Consider the following 21,019-nt stretch of genomic DNA (forward strand, 5'->3'; position numbering starts at 1 on the left):
ACATACCCAGCCTAAGAGATGGGCGTCAAGAAATATTCCAGGTTCCAGCCTGTTTAATAGATCAGCACGTGACTGTACCTTTACTCCATATTACATTTGTGGCAGCTTTGTAGCTGGTGGCGAAGAGGTTTGGATTAGAAGTGGCTCCTTTTCTCCACAGTATACCTGAAAGTTCAGCATGTGCGTTTTGTTAGTCCTCTTATATCTAATTAAAATGTGTTTCTGACCCCATTTTCATAGTGTCAGTGCACCTGACAATCTTTAATGTATAGAGCCTCATAACTCATGCCTTTGAGGCAGAGTGATGCTATTATTTTCATTTTACAGAGGAGGAGAATGACTTGACAAAGGTTATATAGGGAGTATGTAGCAGAGCACGGAACCCACCTCCCGGGTTAAAGTGTTCCTTCCGTTTTGAATTTCATAATCTTCAATAGGGATGTAAAAACATATTTAATTGGCTATCGGGTTAACAATATTGTTTAACTGGTTAACCAATTAAAGGGTAGCAAGTGGGAGCTGCCGCTGGGCTGGAAGACCCCCCAATTCTCCGCTGCAGCCAGGGGCTTCTCCAGAACCACTAAAGCAGCCCCTGCTTGTGACCCCCTCCCTGCTGCAGGCAGAGGCTGCACCAGCCAGGACTTCAGATCAGCCCCTGCCTGCGGCAGGCCCTTGGCAGGGCTGGAACAACCGGCTGTGCACAGCTGGTGGGGAGCTGCTTCAGCTCCCTGGTTATCCGGGTCACCCTTCACATCCCTAATCTCCAATCTGCGGGCATATGTTACTCCCACATGTGATGGAATCATCCAAACTCCTGTTTTCTGGGTGATTCAGCATTCAGACGGCTCCCTGTAAACTCCTGCCGGTCGATTTTACTCCGGCAGGACAGTCCATCTGCGGAAGCCCCTGAACCAGCACAGCCCATGCTGTTTGGGGAGTTTTGCCCTAGGGTCTGATGATTCAAAAGGGCCCAGGGCCCTTACTGCAGGAGAGATGGCGGCCGGAGCCCGGGCCCTTTACATCGCCAACAGAGAGCTGGGGGCTGTCTGGGGGTGGTGCCGCTGGCTGCCCACCCATAGCTCCGCCCCTTCTGCTGGAGGCCCCGCCCTTTTCCGGTGAATGGAGCTGCCCCTCCCTTTGCCCAAGGGCCCGACAAGTCTGTCAGCAGTCGGGGTTAGAGAACATCCCCGTTTAGTAATACACTCAATCCTGTACCTAATCATAAGCACACAGGGATCTGCAGGGATCTTCCTGAATCAGGGAAACTACGGTAAGATCCCCCATGGTTCTGCTGCCCGTAGCAAAGACCTAGAGGGCTAAGAATGCACTCTGACTTTTTTGCCATTGACTTAATGGGAACTGGACCAGGCTGTGAATGAACTAAATGTCTGGGGAGAAAGCCAAACGTGAGCTGGTTACGTCTGGTCAGCAATTCCTGGAGTTTACAGGTTAGCCTGAAAATACGATGGGCAAGTTTGCGGGGGATGTCTTATAAGAAAAGAATTGGAAAGAATGAACAAACCAACCAACCGAACCACACACTTCTTAGTCGAATGCCAGCTACAGCCAGTGGCAGAGACTCCTGGTCAGACTTGCTCCTCCCCCTCCTTTCCTGCTGCTGAGGCTGTGCCTGTGAGGACATTGATGAGTAAGTGGGTGGACTTGAAAAGGTGGGAAATGGGAGAATTCTGGCTCATTCCAGCTGGTGCGACCGCTGCTCAGGGACAGATAAAGCAGGTTCCTCAGCAATTGGAGGTAGGGTTACCAGGTAGCTTCAGCAAAAATACCGGACACACTTGATGCCGGGGGGGAAGGGACCAGCCGGGAGGGGAGCGGGGCTGGATAGGAGGGGGGGGGACGGGAAGCAGGGCTGGCAGGGGAAGGGGTCGGGGGCAGCAGGGCTGGCTGGGAGAGATGGGAGGCCGGGGGGGAGCAGGGCTGGCCGGGGAGGGAGAGAATTGGCCAGCAGGGAGCAGGACTGATCCAGGCACATGCAGATCCCAGAGTGCTGCTTGTCCTGTGCACGGTCCCGGCAAAACACGAGTGAGTCCGGCTACAGCTCCACAACTCACTTGAACATTCATTGCTGACTGCCGCCCTTTCAGAGGTGGCTTCTTACTTCCTCCCCATCCCTGACTTCTTGACAGGAGCTTTGTGGCTCAGTTAATGTTTATAGACTACTTTAATGACCTGCTTTTTTGGCCTACTCTTAACCAGTCAGGGGGACGGCTGCATGTGTGTGTATTGTGTCTCAGATTAATACACATATCAGGACAGGAGCCATGTAGCTGTAGGGCACTTCACACAATGGGGTCTTGCTTCTCACAGGGTCTGATACAAATATTTAAATAATTAAAATGTGGCATGTCCAACTCCCTGATATGTAGCTACATTCAGGGAATCAGAGCTGGGATTTTCAGAACCACCATTGGGGTTGGATGTCTTATGCCCGTTAATTTGTATGGGAAATTGTGCTGCCTTAGGCACCTTGGAAAGCAACAGCCCACATGCTTCAATGGAATTTAAAACACGTTTCAAACAAGCAAAAAGAAGTTTTTGTTCACTCAGTGCACAGTCAACATCTGGAACTCCTTGCCAGAGGTTTTGGTGAAGGCTAGGTCTTTAACAGGGCTCAAAAAAGAGCAAGATAGATTCATGGAGCCAGGATGGGTAGGAATGGTGTGACAGGGGAGGGATCACAAGAGGATTACCCATTGTGTTCCCTCCTTCTGGGGCATCGGGTATTGTCCGCTGTCGGCAGACAGGATACTGGGCTAGATGGACTGTTGATCTGACCCAGTATGGTCGTTCTCATGTTCTTATGAATCACTTGTGCTCTAGAATAATTGTGGGTGAAAAACGCCACTGCTGTTGTTTGTGCCTGTGAACTGTGGGAACGCAAAGGAAGGCACAACCTGCCCCTGTAAATATTTGGTCTCGCATCCATAGGCTGTTGGTAACAGTGAAAGGATCACCCCTTTACATCAGGAAGGGTGTACTGAGGTCTGTAATTGTTGGAACCAGTGTTCACCTTCAGTCCCATTAACTTGCAGAGGTAGCTGTGTGTTTGTTACATATACACTAGAACCCAAATACAGTGTGGTGACAAAGCTGTGACGAATGTCCCTCTCTTTGGTGCATTCCGGTTCAGAGGTTCAGCTGTGGATGCTTGTTCTCTTGCTAAGGCAGATGCATTAATGTGCGTTCTCCTTCTCTTGTTCCAGCCACCCAGATCGATCCCAATGAACTGCAGGAATTGTTTCAGGAAACTTCAACCAACATCTTCCGAATCAACTCTAACGGTGCGTATAATGCACGGCTTCCTAGTCAAGTGTATGCAGCCTTGTTGAGGACGTGCGAGTATGTACAAAGCCCTGCTGTTAGGGAGCAGGTCCAAATGCATTTTAACTGCCGGGTGTCATGATCTCTAGCACCCGTGCAATCCCCATTTCTTTATAAGATATAAAAATATTTCCTCATATGTTGCATGAAAGAGGCAGAAATCTATGCCTAGGCTTGCCAAGACTGCATCCTTTTCTATTTTTAATCATGTCATCTGTTACGATAAGGAATTAGAAGGCAGAAAGGTGGAACAAGTGACACCACTTCTCCGAAGTGTTGCCTGCTACGAAGTTCAGAGCCTGTCAGATTAGCTTGCAGAACAGCTGTTCTTTCCTTTATTCTTCCCCATTGGGCATGCTAGTCAAGGTAATTCCCCATGGGTCTGTTCAGGAGACTGTTTCCTGTGCACTGAGTAGGTCAGAGTGCCTCTTGGGAGGTGCTCAGGACCCTCCACACTCACTGAAGGTAATGGGAGGTGTGGTCGCAGGACCTTGCAGGATTCAGGGGTAAATGACAAAAAGAGGGCCAGGGAGTCCAGACTCCTTGGTCCTCTCCCCTGTGCAAACAATGATTGACACATCCTAAGAATTTAGGTAGGTTGGGGATTGGATCAAGCCTTCAAGACAGGAGAAGTTATTCTTCCGCTCTGCTCTTCGTTGATTAGGCCTCAGTTGGGGTATTCTGTCCAGTTCTTGGCACCGCATTTCAAGAAAGCTCTGGAGAAACTGGAGAAGGTCCATAGAAGAGCAACAAAAATGATGAAGGGTCTAGAGAACATGAGCTACGAAGGAAGTCTGAAAGAACTGGGTTTGTTTAGGTTAGAAAAGAGAAGACTAAGAGGGGACATAAGAGCAGATTTCAGATATCTAAACGGGTGTTACAAGGAGAAGGGAGAAAAATTGTTCTCCTTGGCCTCTGAGGATAAGACAAGAAGCAATGGGCTTAAATTGCAGCAAGGGTGGTTTAGGTTGGCCATTAGGAAAAACTTGCTCACTGTCAGGGGGTATGTCTACACTTGCATACTGTTTCGAAATAAGGATGCAAATGAAGACATTCGAAATTGCAAATGAAGCTGGGATTTAAATATCCCACACTTCATTTGCATAAGCCCTTTATGCGCTTTTTTGAAATAACAGACGCTGTGTAGACACGTTATTTTGAGAGAAAACACTTCTCTCAAAATAACTGTGAAATCTCATTTTATGAGGAATAAGGGTTATTTCGAGAGAAGAGTTTTCTCTTGAAATAACGTGTCTACACAGTGGGTTTTATTTTGTAATAGCGCTATAATGCGAATATGCAAATGAAATGCAGGATATTTAAATCCCGGCTTCATTTGCAATTTCGAATGTCTTCGTTTGCATCCCTATTTCGAAATAGGGTGCAAGTGTAGACTGGCAAGTTTTTCCAGCTGTCTACACAGGCTGCTTGATTTTGTGCAAAAGCACTGACATTTTACTGTCCAAAATCAGTGCTTCTTGCGCAAAGGCTTTGACATTCCCATTCGGGCAAAAGCCCTTTTCCGGAAATGTTTTTGCGCAAGAGGGCCAGTGTAGACAGCTAAAAACTGTTTTGCGCAAAAAAGCCCTTATGGCGAAAATGGTGATCAGGGCTTTCTTGCGCAAAACCGCATCTAGATTGGCACGGACACTTTTCCGCAAAAAGTGCTTTTGCGGAAAAGCGTCCATGCCAATCTAGATGCTCTTTTCCGCAAATGCTTTTAACGGAAAAACTTTTCCGTTAAAAGCATTTGCGGAAAATCATGCCAGTCTAGACGTAGCCAGGGTGTTTAAACACTGGAATAAATTGCCTAGGAAGGTTGCAGAATCTCCATCACTTTAAGAGCAGGTAGGATAGACATCTATTGGGGATATTCTAGACGGTGCTTGGTCCTGCCATGAGGGCTGGGGACTGGATTTTGTGACCTCTCGAGGTCCCTTCCAGTTCTAGTGTTCTATGATAAGATATAAACTGAAAGTGACAGCCAGGGCTGTAAAGTCCTCTCCTCCTACCATCACAAGCAGCCCTGTCATGTAGTCGCAACACAGAGATTTGTCAAGCTCTGCTTAAAACCGATTATGCTGTTTTCACCCACAACTCCCGTGCCAAGTTTTGATGTCTTTGTAAAATGCGGGGTGTAGTTCAGCGGCAAGTTATGGTCGTCATACTATAAGAACTGCAGGGTGAAATTTTCTGGCCTGTGTTGTACGGGAGGATGGTCTAAATAGTTCATTCTGCCCTGAAATCCATGAATTTGTAATGTTTTGAAAGCTCTCGGATAATAACCTTTGGAATGAAGGGATAGCTATAAAATAGCTTATTGATGCTCTCGTGGTCAGAAATGGGGTTCCAGTTATTTTTGCCTTCTGTGATTAGCTGCAATTACAGAAATTATGCACCGGGAAAGTAGTACAACGCACGGCTGGAAGGAGATCTGTGGATAAATCAGTTGGCACTCAAGCTACAGGTTGCACCTCCCCAAATTGGAATTCTCTGGTCCGGCAACATCTGTGATCCGGCAGGACTCTGGATGTTCCTGGATCAGAGAACCCTGGTAGCCTAGTGGCAGGAGGGCAACCCGGGGGGGGCCATGTTGAAACAGTAGGACAGGGCAGGGGCTGGGGCTGGCGACAGCCCCCTGCAGCAGTGAGGCTGGAGCCGAGAGCAGCCCTGACAGTCTGCGGTACTGAGAACAGGTTGGGGCAGCCCCCCGCAGGACGTAACCAAGCTGGCAACAGCCTGTGCTCCGGTCAGCCCGCAGAAACAGGCACAGAGCCTGTGGGCACCCATGGATCAGGAGCCTGAGTCCCCGGCAGCTTGTGGCAGTGGGAATGGGGCAAGGGCTGGAAGTAGCCCCAGCAGCCCACGGCAGTGTGGAGCCAGAGCCTCGGCCAGCCTGTGGAAGTGAGGCCAGAGCCTTCAGGCTGCCACGGGACTGGAACTGGAGTCCGAGCCCTTCGTCAGCCCACAGCAGCCCAACCAGAGACAGAGCTAGCAGCCAGCAGGGGCTGGAGATAGTACCGTCCCCTCATGAAGCCCTGTCAGAGTCGGCATCTGGGGGCTGTGGAGGGAACCTCCTTTGGTCCGGCAAATACCCTGGTTCAGGATCAGTCAGGTCCCGAGGGAGCCGGATCAGGGATAGCCAACCTGTAGTAAAATAACGCATAGCAGTTTTCACCCACAGGTCTCCAAGTGATTTACATAGGAGATCAGTATCACTTTAGAGAGGGGGAAACTGAGGTACAGAGAGGGGAAGTGACTTGCCCAAGGTCACCCAGCAGGTTAGTGGCATAGCCACAAATAGACAAGTCTTCTTAGTGCCATCCCAGTGTTCTGTCCACTAGGCAACACTATCTCCCTACTGCATCACTTGCACTTGTAGAGTTAGATGATTTTGAATCCCAGCTGTTGCCCGTGGCGATGATGCAGTTCATTTTCTGATAGCTCACTATCTCATTGCTTTGGAATTAAGACACTGAGGCTGTGTCTAGACTACATGCCTCTGTCGTCAGAGGCATGTAGATTAGACACATAGGCAAAGGTAAATGAAGCCGCGATTTAAATGATCGCGGCTTCATTTAAACTTACATGGCTGGCGCACTGAGCCGACAAACAGCTGATCAGCTGTTTGTCCGCTCAGCGCGCTAGTCTGGACGCTCCCCTGCCGACATCAAAGCCCTTTGTCGACAGCACCGTTATTCCTCGTGGGATGAGGTTTACCAGGGCTGCCGACAAAGGGCTTTGATGTCGGCAGGGGAGCGTCCAGACTAGCACGCTGAGCAGACAAACAGCTGATCAGCTGTTTGTCGGCTCAGCGTGGCAGCCATGTAAATTTAAATGAAGCCGCGATCATTTAAATCGCAGCTTCATTTACCTTTGCCAAAACAACAAATCTACATGGCTCCGTCGACGGAGCCATGTAGTTTAGACATACCCTGGGTGTGTCAGAAATATGCAGTGCTATAGTAGATGTTTGGCTTGTTTAAGTGCTCCAGTGTTTTGAAGCCATGTTTTGGTCTCCTCTGGTTTTTTTGTGTCGCTTACATCATTCCTTTAGGAGCTCTCCTCTTTGGGTAAATCTAAACTACATGGTTTTTTCGAAAGGAGATATGCAAATTCAGTGCTGATTTGCATATCTTCTTCCGATCTCTTTTTCAAAAGTGGGTTTTTTTGAAAGTGAAAGTAGTCTGGATGCCTTTTTTTTGGAAAAAAACCCCCATAAACCTCCTTTTTTTTAGGAAGAGCATTTTTTTCCCCAAAAAAGGTTTCCCACCCCCAAAAAAGCATCCAGACTACTTTCACTTTTGAAAAACCAGCTTTCAAAAAAGCGATCGGAAGAAGATATGCAAAATAGCACCAAATTTGCATATGTCGTTTAGAAAAAAACCCGTAGTCTAGACGTACCCTTTGTGGCCATGGAATTTTGCGTGATAGCTGTTGGGTTTTGTGCTTGTGCCAGATTTTTTTTTTTTAATTCCAAGGTTGCAGATGACATTTATCTGATTGGTGACTTTTGTGGTTATTTTTCCAAAAAGTGGTTTTCTTTTAATTGAGCAGTACTTAGCTGCCTCCTGGCAAATGCCTTAGAAATCAATAAAATAAACACCACCAATAAAAGGAATTAGTTCAGTAGATCATGTCAGGAGAGCCGATCCCAAGAATGCACTGGAGGGATTAGTCCCACACTGGCCGGATGGGGGGTCTGAATGCTCTAATAAGGCTCTTCTATCTCAGATTCCTGTTACTTGCTTATTAATGATGCCCCAGGACAGGTGGGGCTGTGTGTCCCCCATTTCTTTGATTTGGGGGGCTGAGAAAAGCATTCTGTCTTGTCCCACAGGGGTGTAAAATATCGGTGGCCATTTTGGGATGAAGATCTTAAATATCTGGTAATTGACGAATCGAATAGTCGATGGACTTTGCATCGACTATTCGATTAGTCAGTAGGGCACCTCTGCCTATTGACTCAGTGAAAGTGCCACGTGGAGCCCAGGTTCAGCTGGGGACTCAGCTGATCTCGGGCTTCATGGGGGGCTGCCGCTTTGAAATGCCGCGAGGAGCCTGATGCCGGGCTCCTCGCATCGTTTCAAAGCGATACCACTGCACAGAGCCCAGTGACAGTGGGGGAGTCCCCAGCTGATCCCGGGCTCCATGTGGCACTGCTACTTTGAAACGCCACATACAGCCTGGGGACACCCCTTCTGGCCCTGGGCTGCATGCAGCATTTCAAAGCAGCAGTGCTGCGTAGAGCGTGGAGCATGGCCCCAAGCTTCAAGCGGCACTTCCTCTTTGAAGTACTCCCTCTTCTCCCCCTCCATTTGCTGCCTGTATCTGATAGAGGCAGCAAGGGGGGGAAGCGACTAGTCGACTATCCTATCGACTATCTGATAAGCATTTGCTTATTGGAAAGTTGAATAGTCCTTCACATCCCTCTTTTGGGACTGATTGCTTTTAAAGGTTCTAGTTGGATTATATGAATTTTCTGAGTCAGGTGCTCAACAGACGCAAATCAGTGCAATTCCTGTGACGTCCTTGGAGCTGTGCTAATTTACACCCACAGGGGATCTGTCCCACTGTGTTTGAATATCATGTATGTGAAAGAATGCTATAGTTGGAAACGACTAAACAGCCTATTCCCCAAATGAGAAGTGGGTATACTTCATTTACCCACCTTCACTTTCAACTCCACTATTCATACTAAAGCTAGAAGTAATGAGTAGTTCTGTGGCACCTTAGAGACTAACTGGTGGCGGGGGAACACGCCTGGCTGTGGTGCCAGGGGAAGCAGCAGCATAAAAGATGTAGACAAAATTGAAACTTTAAAAGAAGAATGGGTGTGTAAGAAAGGAACTGATGTCCAGAATCTTAATGGGACTGAGAAAAGCTGTGAATGTTTTGTTGATAACCTTTTTGAAGAAGCGCAGAAGGTTGGAGCTATATGTGTGCCACCAACTAAAGTTAAAAATGAAGCTGATATAATTATTAAACTTTGGAAAAATGGATTTACTGTCAATGATGGTGAACTTAGAAGCGGCACAGATGTTGCAAACCGACAGTTCTTGGACTCAGTTAACAATTTTTGTGGGGGGAGGGATAGCTTAGTGGTTTGATCATTGGCCTGCTAAACCCAGGATTGTGAGTTCAGTCCTTGAGGGGGTTGTTTAGGGTATGTCTAGTCTACATGGCTCCTTTGATGGAGCCATGTAAACTAGCTTACCGAACATAGTTGATGAAGCTATTGGTCAACAAGGGAAGCCTTTGTCAACTGCTCCTGTAAACCTTGTTTCATAAGGAAGTGGTCAACAAAGGCTTCCCTTGTTGACCACACCATGCCCAGACTGCAGAGCTGTGCCAGATCAGCTGATTGTCAGCACAGTGCAGTGGCAATTTTTATTTTAATGAAGCAGAGATATTTAAATCCCTGCTTCATTGACTATGTCGGGTAAACTAGTTTACATGGCTCCGTCAATGGAGCCATGGAGCCTAGACATACCCTTAGAGATCTGTGGCAAATTTGTCAGGCATGGTACTTGGTCCTGCCATGAGGGCAGGGGACTGGACTCAATGACCTCCCCAGGACCCTTCCAGTTCTATGAGATAGGTATATCTCCATATATTTAAAAACAAACAAAGAAAAAAACCAAACAAATAGTCTGGTAGCGCCTTAAAGACTAACAAAACATGTAGATGGTATCATGAGTTTGCGTGAGCAAAAACCGCTTCCTCAGATGAGCTCCTCTGACGTGGATTTTGGCCACAAAAACTCATGATACTAGATTTATTTTCGTTAGGTTCCAAAGTGCCACAGGGCTACTCATTGTTTTTAAAGTTACAGACTCACACGGCAACTGGCCCCTCTGAGACTTTTTAAAGCTAGAAATGATTTCCGGGTCACCTAGCCCAAATGCTCTCGCACCGAACAGAGAGACTGCAGCCCTTCAAAAGCAACGCCACACTTTTGGGTCAAAGCTGAGCCTTAGTGTGGAGGTATCACTTGTCTCGGACAAGCTTCTTTCCTCCAGAGTACATGATATCAAAGATCTATGCTGCTCTTACACAGAACCCATGAAATATCAGATCAGTCTGTCTTCCATAGATCTCCCCAGTTTGGCAGTACAAAGACATTAAGGGGAGAGCCTTCACTCGGAATTGTCATGGTTTTCTCTGCAGAAGTCAAAACCAGATCATCATGATGAGCTACTTCCTACCTACTTGAATTATACACATACTAGTAATACATTCTCACCAGTTGAGTACCTGTGTGAATGCGCAGGCCACCTTGATTCAGTCTGTTATCTGACAAGTTCATTATAGCAAATACCATACTGTTTCTTGCTGATGCATTTGAGTTCTTCTCTGAAGGCCTTGAAATATTTTTAGAAGTGTCGTGTTTCATCTCGGAAACGGGCAATATATAGATCGCACTGTAGATTGATTTGTTAGGGGTATGGACAAAAAAACCAAAAACAGGAAGACATCATCATATGTGGGAGACCTCTAGAAAGGTTAAGCTCTCCAGTTAGAGATGCTAACGGACATTAGGGAAAACCTACAATTTAGCCTTTGGACCACTATACATCACACAAAACTTCTTTTAGGCGCTTTGCTTTTTACAACTAAAATGGTTAGGGGTTTGGAATGGCTGTCATATGAAGAGAGATTAAAAAGACTGGGACTTTTTAGCTTAGAAAAGAGGAGACTAAGGGGGATATGACTGAGGTCTATAAAATCATGAGTGGTGTGGAGAGGGTGAATAAAGAAAAGTTATTTACTTGTTCCCATAGCATAAGAACTAGGAGTCGCCAAATGAATTAATAGGCAGCAGGTTTTAAACAATCAAAAGGAAGTTTTTCTTCACGCAGCACAAAGTCAACCTGCGGCACTCCTTCCCAGAGGATATTGTGAAGACCAGGACTTTAACAGGGTTCAAAAAACAAAACAAAACAAAACAAAACTAGATAAGTTCATGCAGGTTAGGTCCATCAATAATTAGCCAGGATGGGTCGGAATGGTGTCTCTAGCCTCTGTTTGTCAGCGGCTGGAAATGGATGACAGGAGAGAGATCACTTGATGATTCAGTTCACTCTCTCTGGGGCATCAGGTATTGGCCACTGTTGGAAGAGAGGATGCTGGGCTAGATAGATCTTTGGTCTGACCCAGTATGGCCATTCTTATGTTCTTGCATCTCCAAGTGGCTTAGAAAGCATGACGTGAGCTGCTGACCATGAGGTGAATGTATAAGCAAAGTTGGCAGCTGTTTGTGTTCTCCGATTGTCCATACACAACTGTGGCTACTAGAACCTGATACTTGAAGAGAGTGTGTTGGCCAAGATACCCAGATGAACCTGTTATTTTAGAGCAACTTTTAATTAGGGAAGCCTGAAGGAGATGGGCAAAGGTGGGGAGGTAACTTTGGTTTTGAGCCAAACCAAAGGATGGCATGGAGATACACATGCCCCTCAATACACAGGAAGAGTTTAAAGAGCAGCTGTGGTCTCAGACTGCCCCATACCATTGTCCACGTGAAACCTGCCAGACTTGGAGGAGGAGCATTAACTGAGAGAAACCCAGCTTAGGAGGCCCCAGCCCGGGGAGCTGGCGAGACCTCTCATTCTCAGCTCCCACCGTGGAGGCCAAGGGAGTCAAGAGGCCTTAGATTTCCTGTGGAGCTGGAGCAGTTGTGCAGGTGACTGATGGAGCCGTGTGGAAAATGTGGGCCAGAAGGTGCCAATAGTTCTCTTTCCTTTGCCATATTGGGAACTGGGACCCTGCCCACAATACAGGACTATGTAGCACTTTAAAGACTAACAAGATGGTTTATTAGTTAGTCTTTAAAGTGCTACATAGTCCTGTATTTTGTTTCAGCTACATGAGACTAACACGGCTATATTTCTATCCCTGCCCACAATGTGAGCCCTGGGAGGCAGGAGCCCAGGGAGGAACCAAGAGATCCAGCGAGAAGCTGGTAACTGCTTGCTGCAGGGTCCTAGGACTCGAACTCAGGACAGAAGGAGGGAATGGGTTTCCCTACAACCTCACTGAAAAGGATAGAGTAAAGATTGGAAACACTAGGCTTAGAACTGTTGGGTCTAGACTGAGGCCGATGACCTGTTGTGGGACTACTGTTGAGTTAGACTGTGATACCAGTAAAGGTGACCAAGCCACAGGGCCAACTTACAAGACAAAGGGGACCACCACACCAAATCTTAATGGTTGCTGGCTGGGGTTTGCCAACTCACAGGGCCATGGACAAACAGGATTATGGAGGGCCAGCAGGGGTATATATGGGCTGATATAACAGCGTCTCTCCAGGGGGCTCCCTGGCTGGCCCAACAGATACTGCTAAGGCCGCGTTTCTCAAACTGTGGTTCCCGACTCCCCGGTGGGTTGCAAGCAACTTAGAGGGGGGTCGCAGTATCATAAAGTTTGAGAACCCCTGTGCTAAAAATCAAAAGCTTCTGGGACTCGTGCATGTGGCCCACGCACACCTAAGTGGAATGGACACAAGCAACACATCTCGAAGAACAACAGTTATGAGGTAAGTGACTGGTTTTTTCTATGGAAAGCAGACACTTCTCATGACAAAACAAAATATCAAAAGCCTAGTTTTCTATCAAAAAAACAGTTTTGATGGACATCTTTGACCATCCTTGTCCCTGGTATCCCAGGGTGACAATAGTTTGTCGCACCGTCCAGGCTCCAGAAAAAGGTCATTCTTATTGCGTATGTAGCTGATTTCACTGTCAAGGTATGTTACAAATGAATCAATCCTACAAGAGACGTACATACAGGTTGGACCTCTCTGGTCCGACACCCTCCGGACCTGACTGGTCCCGAATGAGGGAATTTGCCGGACCAGGAGAGGTCCCCTGATATCAGGCCCTCCGCCCACCTCCCTTCCTTGCTGCCAGCCCCATCCACACCTCCCCCCTGTTGTGCTGCTAAGGCCCCAGCATCCTGGACTGCTGTGGCCCCGGCCCTGCTATTGGGGCTATTGTGTCGCTGGCCTACCTACTGGGGCTGGCCCTAGCTATGCTACTGGGGCTCTGGTCCCAGTCCCAGCCCTGCTGGGCTCTGAGCCACCAGCCCTCTTGCCACTGGGGCTCCCAGCCAGGACTCCCTGGTCCAGGAACTACTGATGTTGCTGGAGCAGAGTCTCCCAGTTTTGGGAGGTCCAACCTGTATTTCTTCTGCCTTATTGATAGCAAAACGAAGCCATGGAATGATTAAGTGGCTTGGACAAGACCACAGATGGAATCAGTGTCAGAACAAAGGTTAGAATTTAGGATTTCTGGCTTCCATTTCCACAGATCAGCCCATACTAGTTATTTGGTCTTTTTCGTGACTTAATAAGGAACTAGAACAACTGATGATGTACATATGTTTGTATCACTGAGAGTGTCTTGAGAAAATTTGAGAGATAAATAATAATAATAACAGTCTATATTTACATGTATCTTTTTTGTGCTTATATACTCAATATGCAAAATGCAAGAAGGAAAACATAATGCACTGTTGATTCAACATTGCGGTTCAGATATCAAACACTGAAAAATATAATTTTTCTTCTGGATTTCACTTGTCACTTTTCTGTATCTTGCATATTTTATGGCATAGATTAAATAACATAAGTAATAAGAGCCAAATTATGTTGTTGATTTTCAAGAATCTCATTGTTAGCTTTAAAAGTCTTCTGGGCTGATTTTCATAAATCTTTAAGTCATGGAATACAAAACAAGCCAAGTTTCTAGCTGCATCCATTCCAGTAGGAACATATGGAAGAGGTAGCTTTGTTTGGTTTTTCCCAGTTGCAAAATTCAAAAGCACAACTTTGGCTCAAAGTTTAAAAAAAAATCACTCCCTTTGGATGAGAAGATACAGAGCACTTGTATGAGGAAATCCTGATCAATCAAAGTAGGAAGGTTAGAATAGATCTCGGAACTCGGCTTTTTAAGTATAATTAAATCATTTTAGTGCGTCTTCTCCCCAGCAAAAGCCTGCGTTAGCAACGTTCAAAAGCTGTGTTCATTGGCAGCAGCTGGAGCTTGAGAAAGTGAACCACACAGTGAAGTGAAGCTGGGTGTAACTTGTAAAGGGTGACCAGCCCGAGCCGTCCCCTCCCCCCAGTTATGCACTGTTAAACTAGTGAACCGGTTTACATCCCAAGGGCAGGATCCCTTCCACTTCCATGGTAGATAAGGATGGTCAGCTACACATAAGATCAGGCCCATTCCAGTGATAACTAGATGCGTGTTTTGTTGTTGACAGGGTTGAAGCAAAGAACCAGGAAAAAGGGTCTTTGCTGCAGCATTTTGAATGGTTGTGAGTGGGGCATGATGGAATTTATGGAGGCACGAAGGAGGGTCTGTGCAGTCGAGATGCAAGCGAATGAAGGCTTGGATGAGAGTTTCAACTGTTTTTTACTAACTTCCTTAGCGCCCGGGGTGCTCATTGTGGGGGTTAACCTGTTCTTGACTTGCAGAGCTATGCCTATTGCAGTTTGCCACTTTCGGATGATCTCTGGCCTGGGTTGAAGGATTTTTACAGATTTGAGTCCTACCAGGTACAGGATCCCATGGTCCAAAGGTCCAGCCAGACCAGTGTCCTGTCTTCTGACAGTGGCCAATGCAATCCATTCATAGGGAATGAACAGAACAGAATCAAGTGATCCACCTCCTGGTTTCTGGCAAACAGAGGCTAGGGACACCCCGAACAGGAGGTTTCATAAATGGTGATTTTGGCCAACAGCTATTGACAGACTGATCCCATGCAAAATGATCGAATTCCTTTTGGAAGCCAGTTATATTGCTGTCCATCACAACGTCCTCTCGTAATTTGCTCCACAGCCTGATTTGTGCGCTGAGCGAAGAAGTAGTTCCTTCAGTTTGTTGTAAACCAGCTGCCACTTCATTCCATTGGGTGATTCCTGGGTCTGGTGTTATATGATAGGGGTAGATAACACTTCTATATTCACTTTCTCCACATCATTCATGTTTTGTAGACCTGTATCATATTCCCTCCTTAGCCATTTCTTTTCCAAGCTGAAAAGACCCAGTCGTATTAACCTCTCCTCATATAGAAGCTGTTCCATACCGCTAATGATTTTTGTTGCCCTTCTCTGTACATTTTCCAATTTGTTTGTGTGTGTGTGTGTGTGTGTGTGTGTGTGTGTGTGTGTGTGTGTGTGTGTGTGTGTGTGAATAAATTAACTATGCTGCAGGTGGTCCCTCGTGCATAGCGGAAGAGGGAGGAGCACAGAATGTTTGTGGCCTGACAGTTTAACTGCCATGCTGGTTTGTTATACGTTATACCAACTTGAGAAGAAACCACTGATGGGTAAGGCTGTGAGTTTGTCTTGGAGGTTGCAGAAATCATGGATTCTGTGTCATTCCAAGACCTCCCTGATCTCTGCAGTGGATTTCTGAACAGCGTGAGCAGTCCCTGGGCCCGCTGCACTGGCCGATGCTGGGGTAGTTTTATACCTCCAGCAGTGGCAGGAATTTGGGTGCAAGAGGGGGCTCAGATGCAGCTGGGTATTGGGACATGGGAGGGTGTGAGACCTCCTGAAGGTATCAAGTATCAGAGGGGTAGCCGTGTTAGTCTGAATCTGCAAAAGCGACGAGGAGTCCTGTGGCACCTTATAGACTAACTGAAGTGTAGGAGCATAAGCTTTCGTGGGCAAAGACCCACTTCGTCAGATGCATGTCATGCATCTGACGAAGTGGGTCTTTGCCCACGAAAGCTTATGCTCCTACACTTCAGTTAGTCTATAAGGTGCCACAGGACTCCTCGTCGCTTCTCCTGAAGGTAGTTACCGTGGGCAGCTTCCCATAAGTAGCGAAATATCCTTCCCAGACAGAGGTACAGCCAGCAGCTCTGTACGTTGCCTCTGCTGACACGGCTCCTGTGGGCTGTAGTTCTTGGCCAAAGGGGGCTATGGAGTTGGTGCTTGGGGTGGGGGCAGTGCATGGAGAAGGGCTGCCAACTCTCCAGGATTGGCCTGGAGTCTCCCCACATTGACATCAGTCTCCTGATTACTATTGAAAGCAGCCAGGGAGATTTTAATCGGGTGTTTTAAGAAAATGACATTACATCATGCTGGAAAAAGCCCTTCCTGGAATAGCGTCAGTGGGTGGAAGCCCTAAGACGGAGCCTCCCCTCCCCCAGCTGAACTCCACCGAGGAGCCAAGTGACATGACCACTGCTTCCAGGGATCCGCCACAGAGTCAGGGAGGGAGCCTGCCAAAGCTGCCACATCCCTCTCCCCCAGCACCAGCGGGAGTCCCGGGCTGTGCGCCGCTGCCTGGCTCCGTCAGCATGAGCAGGGATCCCAGGCTGCTCCCCACAGATCACCAACCCCAGGCCGCACCCTCTCCCAGTACCCGGATGCCCTGTGGGCTGCCACATCCTGAGCACCTGCAGAGCTCCCCAGATCGCCCCCCTCCAGTGCCCAAGATTAGCCAAGGGTATATTGCACACGTCACGGACAGGCTGTGAATTTTTGTACCCGTGAGCCCTAGAACAGATTCGGGCTCAGTAACAATGGTTATCTGTGACACGGGACGGGGGAGGGGAAGGTTCCTCACTGGACATTCTGACCACACGGGCAGTTTGTTCTTCTGGAGTGTGGAGCAAGGACATTCAAGCTGTCCAGATGATTTTCCTTTCCTGACACTCTCTCTGTATCTCTCCTTTGCTTGACTGTCTCACTGGGTTCTTCATGATCCACATAAAGGTTAAGTTAGCCCGGCCTTCCGTGTGCTTCAGAACTCTATTCCCGCTTAACGTCTCGCATGGCCTCCGCCTTCTTTTTAATTCAGTTACACTAGGCTGTCCCATCTTCTTCCTCAGTTACATAGTTTGTTCCTTTCATGCTACTCCTTATGCTTAAATCATTAATTAAAACTGAGCAGTCTTCTCTACCGCCTAAGAATCTCTTTAGAAAAATTTCCACAGAAAATGACCAGAGGGCTTGTGATGTTCAGCTGTCAGGTCGAAGGCTGCTCCCAGGTACCAGGTAACCAGTTAACTGGTTACCCATTCTCATCCCTAATTGGGTAAAAATTTCCTTTCGTTTAAATGAGTTGTTGTACAGTTATGGTCTACACAAATAACAAATATGTATAATATGCCCTCATGGTGCAAAAAGATTATTCCACATTATTAATTTCCTATGATAGAGTTAACATGGTCCGACCTTGCTTTGCTTTGTGCTTTTATTTGTGCATATTTGCATACAGGTTTGAAAGAAACCACATTTAATCCCATGCATACTTGTGTTTGAAATGTGGTGTCATTTCTTTATCTTCCCTTTCTTTTTGTGTTGATAGTGACTTCCTTGGAAAGAACCCTCAGATCCCTTGGGACCTCGAATGATACTCAAGAGCTGCGAGATGGGCTGTGAGTCTATTTTGTATTGCTGGGGGTCTCTGTCTTGCTCTTTCCATATTATTCCCACCAATCCTTTGTCCTCCCTGTGCCTCTCCTTATGTCACTGGACAACTTTTTGTCCAACTCTTTTGTGTTACTTCACACTTCGGAGTGATGTAGGTAGGAAGTGCACTGATGTTGTGAAATTTTGTGCTGGTTCGAGAAGGATGGTGAGTGGATAAAGGAAAACGACCAGTTCATTATATTTTTAATGTGAATGCGATGGCCAGAATTGGAAACTGAATTAGGCTTTCCTTGCCAAGAACAGTCAAGCGGAGAGGAGGGGGAGTAATAGGAAGACATACATTTACAACAACACCCTGCTTATTACGGTGTCATAACCGGCATGGGTCAGAACACATGAAATGACACAAAACAGCATGTTACATTTCACTTCTAGCAGATTTGGGTAGTGTCCCTCTCTCTCTCTCTCTAACACTAACACAGACATTTTCATTGTATACACACTAAGTGGGGTGCAATTTGTGGTTAAAAATGACTCTTTGATAATGACCAATAAAACAAAATCAGAGATAAAAATCAGTTCTGGCCTCATGGATGTGAACATAACTCCTGGCACGTCCACATCAAGGCAGAGTTTGGCTCCTATTCAGAGGTGCCGACTGCAGGGATGCTCCGGGGCTGGAGCACTCACAGAAAAAAAAAAAAAAGAAGTGGGTGCCCAGCACTCTCCAGGCACCTGCTTGAGGGCAACTCCAATTAGCCAATCAGAAGCCACCAGACAAGGGATTGGCAGCTGGGGAAGAGGCTTGAGGGGTGGAGAGCTGTTAGCAGGTGGTTGCTTCTCAGAGGAGGCAGAATGGGGTGCAGTGGCAACAACCAGTGGGCTTGTGGGCAAGGGGCGGGGGAAGCTCTATGCTCCCGGAAGGGGTGGGTCCTTAGGCAAAAGGGGCGGGGCCAGGCGAGCCAGTCCTCTGTGTCACTCAGAACATGGTGCTGAGCCTCCTAAATCAGCACAGCGCTCCATGTGATGATTTAAAGGGCCCAGGGCTCCCGCTGCTGCCTCAGTAGCCTTTTTTTAAACCCTCGTTGTCTTTGCGGCTTGATCACCACCGTGCTGCTCCTTTTCGTTGCTGTTTCACCCACACAACATCCAGGTGTGCCTGACACATCCAGCAGCAAAGGACGTGCGTTCACCTGAATGAGCCTGCTGCCTTGAGCAACGTGGCAGGTGTGCAACTTCAGATGTAGCGAAAGCACTAGGCTGCATGTAGGCATAGCTACCTTGCCTCCTGGAGGCACTAAACAGTCCAGCACCGGAGCTGCCATTCTGACACCGGGTTTCATTGAGCTCTCGTCATGGCAGATGATGTTTTACCTCAGACATACTATACAGCTGTTCCTCCGGGGCTGCTCCAATTTGGATGTACCTTGAACACTCTGCAGTTACCCTCGCTCATTCTTCAGAAGAGACCTCTGAGACGTGTGTGCTACCTCTGCAGCCAGCCATGACGGTTTAATCTCTTTCCCCCTCCTCAGCACGCAACCCTCCTTGTTGTGTGATTGTCCCATATTTCCCCTTGCGTATCCCCCAGCCCAGAAAATGTTCAGGGAGCAATGTGTGAACTTTGGGTTACGTGGGCATAAACTTTCATGGGCAAAAAACCCACTTTGTCAGATGCATCTGACAAAGTGGGGTTTTGCCCACAACAGCTTATGCCCCCCCCAAAAAATCTGTTAGTCTTTAAGGGGTCCCAAGTTACCTTGTTTTTTTTGAAAATACAGACTAATGCAGTTATCCCTCTGATATTTGGTAAGTTTATTGCTTCTATTGTTACTGTGAAGACCACGTGTGCGTAGAATGATATTTAGGGTATTTAGGGCACGCTCTTTCGATAGAGGGATGCAAATGAAGACATTTGAAACTGCAAATGAAGCCAGGATTTAAATATCCCACGCTTCGTTTGCATATCCGTGCTATGGCGCTATTTCGAAAGAGCGTTATTTCAAAATAACAGACGCTGGTAAGACAAGGTTATTTCAAGAGAAAACCTTTTTCTCGAAATAACCCTTATTCCTCATACAATGAGGTTTACCAGTTATTTCGAGAGAAGGGTTTTCTCTTGAAATAACCGAGTCTTAACAGCATCTGTTATTTCGAAATAGCGCCATAACGCAAATAAAGCATGGGATATTTAAATCCCGGCTTCATTTGCAATTTCAAATGTGTTCATTTGCATCCCTCTATCGAAAGAGGGTGCAAGTGTAGACTTACCCTCAGATAATAAAATTGCCATACATTCTGGTTCCATGCTTTGTGTCTACATCTCTCTGATTGGAGTGAAATTGAAGTGTATGTGTATATGTGTGTGGCGGGGTCCTCCCCGCCCCGTTCCCTTCTCCCCGAGATTAAAGCAGTAGCAACAGGCCCGGAGGCCTAGTCTAGTAGCCGCAATGGGCCCTGAGGCATAGTCCACAGTCACAGTAGGCCCTGAGGCCTAGTCCAGCAATCGCAGCAGGCCCAGAGGCCTAGTCCACGCCCTGACGGGTTGGGGTAGGGGGGTCCGGGCCCTCCCTCTCCACCGGACCCCAACCCAGGGCCCTAATGGTGGTGGGTAGTTCCCACCACTGGTTCAGCGGGGGGGGGGGGTCCTCCCCGAAATGCGCTGAGCCCACTGGGGGGGTTTCCCTGTCCCTTGCCCTGGGTTGCTTCCTACCCCAGCCTTGTGGCCGACGGAGGTCCCACCTGGCGATGCTGGGCTGGCGGCGGCGTCAACGTCAACTGGTCCCGTCTCTGGGGGCAGCAGCGCAGGGGGGGTGTCCCCTGTAGCGGGGCGGGCGGGCGGCCCCCCGGAGGCGGCGTCGGGGGCGTGCTCGCCCCGGGGATGGTAGCAGCAACAGCGGCGGTCCCTCCAGCTCTGAATCAGGCGGCAGGTCCGGCGGCAGGTCTGCAGCTTGGGCCGGAGCTCCTTCCTCCCCGGCGGTCTGCCTCAACTGAGCAGCCTGACAGCCTTTTATAGTCAGGCTGCACTTCGGGCATGCCCAGTAGGGCTGCGGGGGCGGGGCATGCTCTACCCAATAAACGGGCTCCTCTCCCTCCTGCTCAGTGTGGGTCAGGTTAGCCCCGTCACAATGTGTATGTGTATGTGTATGTGCTACAGCAAGTTACAGTGCTATAAAACACCAGTGTTAACCAGACTACAGCCCTGGGAATGCTGTCAGTTCCTCCCCTTCAGGTGGATTACCTAGAGCATTGGGAGATCTTTCCCACTGCTCCTGTTGTGGC

The 21,019-nt window shown here is 47.8% G+C and overlaps 1 protein-coding gene across 13 annotated transcripts in view; it reads left to right on the forward strand.

The window, feature by feature from the left end:
• TSNARE1 (t-SNARE domain containing 1) overlaps positions 1 to 21,019 on the forward strand; it is a 731,183-nt gene that overhangs the window by 304,216 nt on the left and 405,948 nt on the right. For 12 of the 13 annotated variants that reach the window (XM_075920025.1, XM_075920027.1, XM_075920034.1 and 9 more), the window contains 2 exons: positions 3,225 to 3,302; positions 17,673 to 17,742. In XM_075920025.1, coding sequence (XP_075776140.1) covers positions 3,225 to 3,302; positions 17,673 to 17,742 — 148 coding nt within the window. Of the gene's footprint in view, positions 1 to 3,224; positions 3,303 to 17,105; positions 17,360 to 17,672; positions 17,743 to 21,019 lie in introns of those variants that run through there. The other variant, XM_075920036.1, reaches the window with a different exon arrangement.

The sequence above is a fragment of the Pelodiscus sinensis genome, chromosome 2 (assembly GCF_049634645.1).
Source record: "Pelodiscus sinensis isolate JC-2024 chromosome 2, ASM4963464v1, whole genome shotgun sequence".
Taxonomy (NCBI): Eukaryota; Metazoa; Chordata; order Testudines; family Trionychidae; genus Pelodiscus; species Pelodiscus sinensis.